The sequence below is a fragment of the Lotus japonicus genome, chromosome 5 (assembly GCF_012489685.1).
Source record: "Lotus japonicus ecotype B-129 chromosome 5, LjGifu_v1.2".
Lineage (NCBI taxonomy): Eukaryota > Viridiplantae > Streptophyta > Magnoliopsida > Fabales > Fabaceae > Lotus > Lotus japonicus.
The window spans coordinates 16560722-16562752 of record NC_080045.1 but is presented as its reverse complement, the minus strand read 5'-3'; the positions used below and the strand labels follow the sequence as shown (position 1 = coordinate 16562752).

The window sequence follows — 2031 nt, the reverse complement described above, 5'->3', positions numbered from 1 at the left end:
ATGTCTCCATCATATGAAGAAGAAGTTGCTTTTGACATGAATATGTATCCATCATATGATGAAACTTTCCATGAAAATGAAGCTGAAACAATTTCTTCTCACAATCACACAAACAACAACAATGGTGAGCTCTCTCTAAATGAACTTTTTTCATGAATTTTTTGTTACAAATATTTATGAGTTCCTTAAAAAAAATTGCAAAAGTATCTTGAGTTTATATATATATATATATATATATATATATATATATATATATATATATATATTCAGGGATGGAAAATCATTTGCAAAGACTTAACTAGTATGAAAGACTTAACTCCTTTTCCATTATATTCCATTTGAGTGTCTTGTTGGCTTGTTATCATGTGATGTCATTTGGCTAGTTATTTTGGGAACACGTTGTCTTGTTATCATGTCATTTGATGTCATTTATTTTTATAATTCCTTTATCTTTGTTAACTTAATGAAGTTCAATTGTTTCTCTTAATGATGCATGTAGGAAACGTTGTTGTACAAGAGACACAACCATCTAAACAAAGACGTGTTTTCTTGGATAACAATCAAGGAAAAATTATTTCTGAAGTGTTGATACATTCATGTTCTGACGGAAAGCTTAACCGTGGAACTGTTGCAAAGCTGGCTTCTTTGTATTCAATCTCTACATATGTAATTTATCGAATTTGGAAGCAAACAAAAGAAATGGGTGATGTATGCCATAAAAGAACAAAAAGTTGTGGTCGTAAAAGAGTTGAGATAGACTTGGAGAAAGCTCTTGAAGTTCCGTTAGCTAAGCGAAGCAGTCTTAGATCTTTAGCATGTGCATTGGGTCTTAGAAGCAAGACAACATTGGAAAAATATTTCAAAGAAGGGAAATTGCGTCGACATTCAAGCTCATTAAACCCACATTTGAAGGATGATAATATGAAAGCTCGTCTTAGATTTTGCTTCAACGTGCTTGACGAAAATAGCATTCCTCACAATCCAATGTTTAAATCCATGTACAATGTTGTTCACATAGATGAAAAGTGGTTTTACATGACAAAGAAGAGTATGAACTATTATCTTCTTGCTGCTGAGGATGATCCACACCGAACCATCAAGAACAAAAATTACATTCAAAAAGTCATGATTTTAGCAGCAATGGCTAGACCCAGATTCAATGATGAAGGTAACGTGATATTTACAGGAAAAATTGGAGTGTTTCCTCTTGTTGAAAAAGTACCAGCAAGAAGGTCAAGTGTTAATCAAGCAGCAGGTACACTTGAAACAAAACCTATTACTTCTATCACAAAAGAAGTTAGTCGAATGTTCTTAATAAACAAGGTTTTGCCGGCAATCAAAGAAAAATGGCCACGAGAGCATGCACATGAGCTGATTTTTATTCAACAAGATAATGCACCATGTCATGTTTCACCAGATGACGAAGAATTTCATAGAGCATCTTCTGAAGGAGGATTCAACATTTGTTTGACTTGTCAACCAGCTAATTCTCCTGATTTAAATGTTTTGGATTTAGGTTTTTTCAGCGCCATACAATCATTGCAACAAAAGAAAGCGACTAAAACAGTTGATGAGCTAATTGAAGTTGTGGAAGATGCTTATGAGAATTTTGATTGCAAGAGTTCAAACAAAATATTTCTCACACTCCAAACGTGTATGGTTGAGATCATGAAGGGAAAGGGATCCAACAGATACAAAATTCCTCATATGAAAAAAGATGTGTTGCTTGCCCAAGGGAAGCTACCCACTCAACTGGAAAACTGGAATGTGATCCAGATTTAGTCCATGAAGTTCATGAATACCTTTTGAATTGAAATTTAATCTTATGTTATAAAGTTTATGAATACTTCATTCATGGTATTGAAACAAGTATGCTTCCCCGTTACTCATATTGAAAAATTACTTTCGTAAGTTTCGTTTTTTTTACTAAGCCAATTAAAATACTTAATTTTCAAAACATACAAAGATGAAACAATCAAACAAAAATAGATTAGATAGGCAGGTCCTTTTCTTATCTCAGATACAAAACCA

General features: G+C 33.0%; 1 protein-coding gene across 1 annotated transcript; it reads left to right on the top strand.

Moving 5' to 3' along the window:
* On the top strand, positions 1-1782 carry LOC130719170 (uncharacterized). The gene is made up of 2 exons (XM_057569808.1): positions 1-124; positions 500-1782. The coding sequence occupies exons 1-2, from the start codon at positions 1-3 to the stop codon at positions 1780-1782; spliced, it is 1407 nt and encodes a 468-aa protein (XP_057425791.1).
* Positions 1783-2031: the final 249 nt, after the last annotated feature.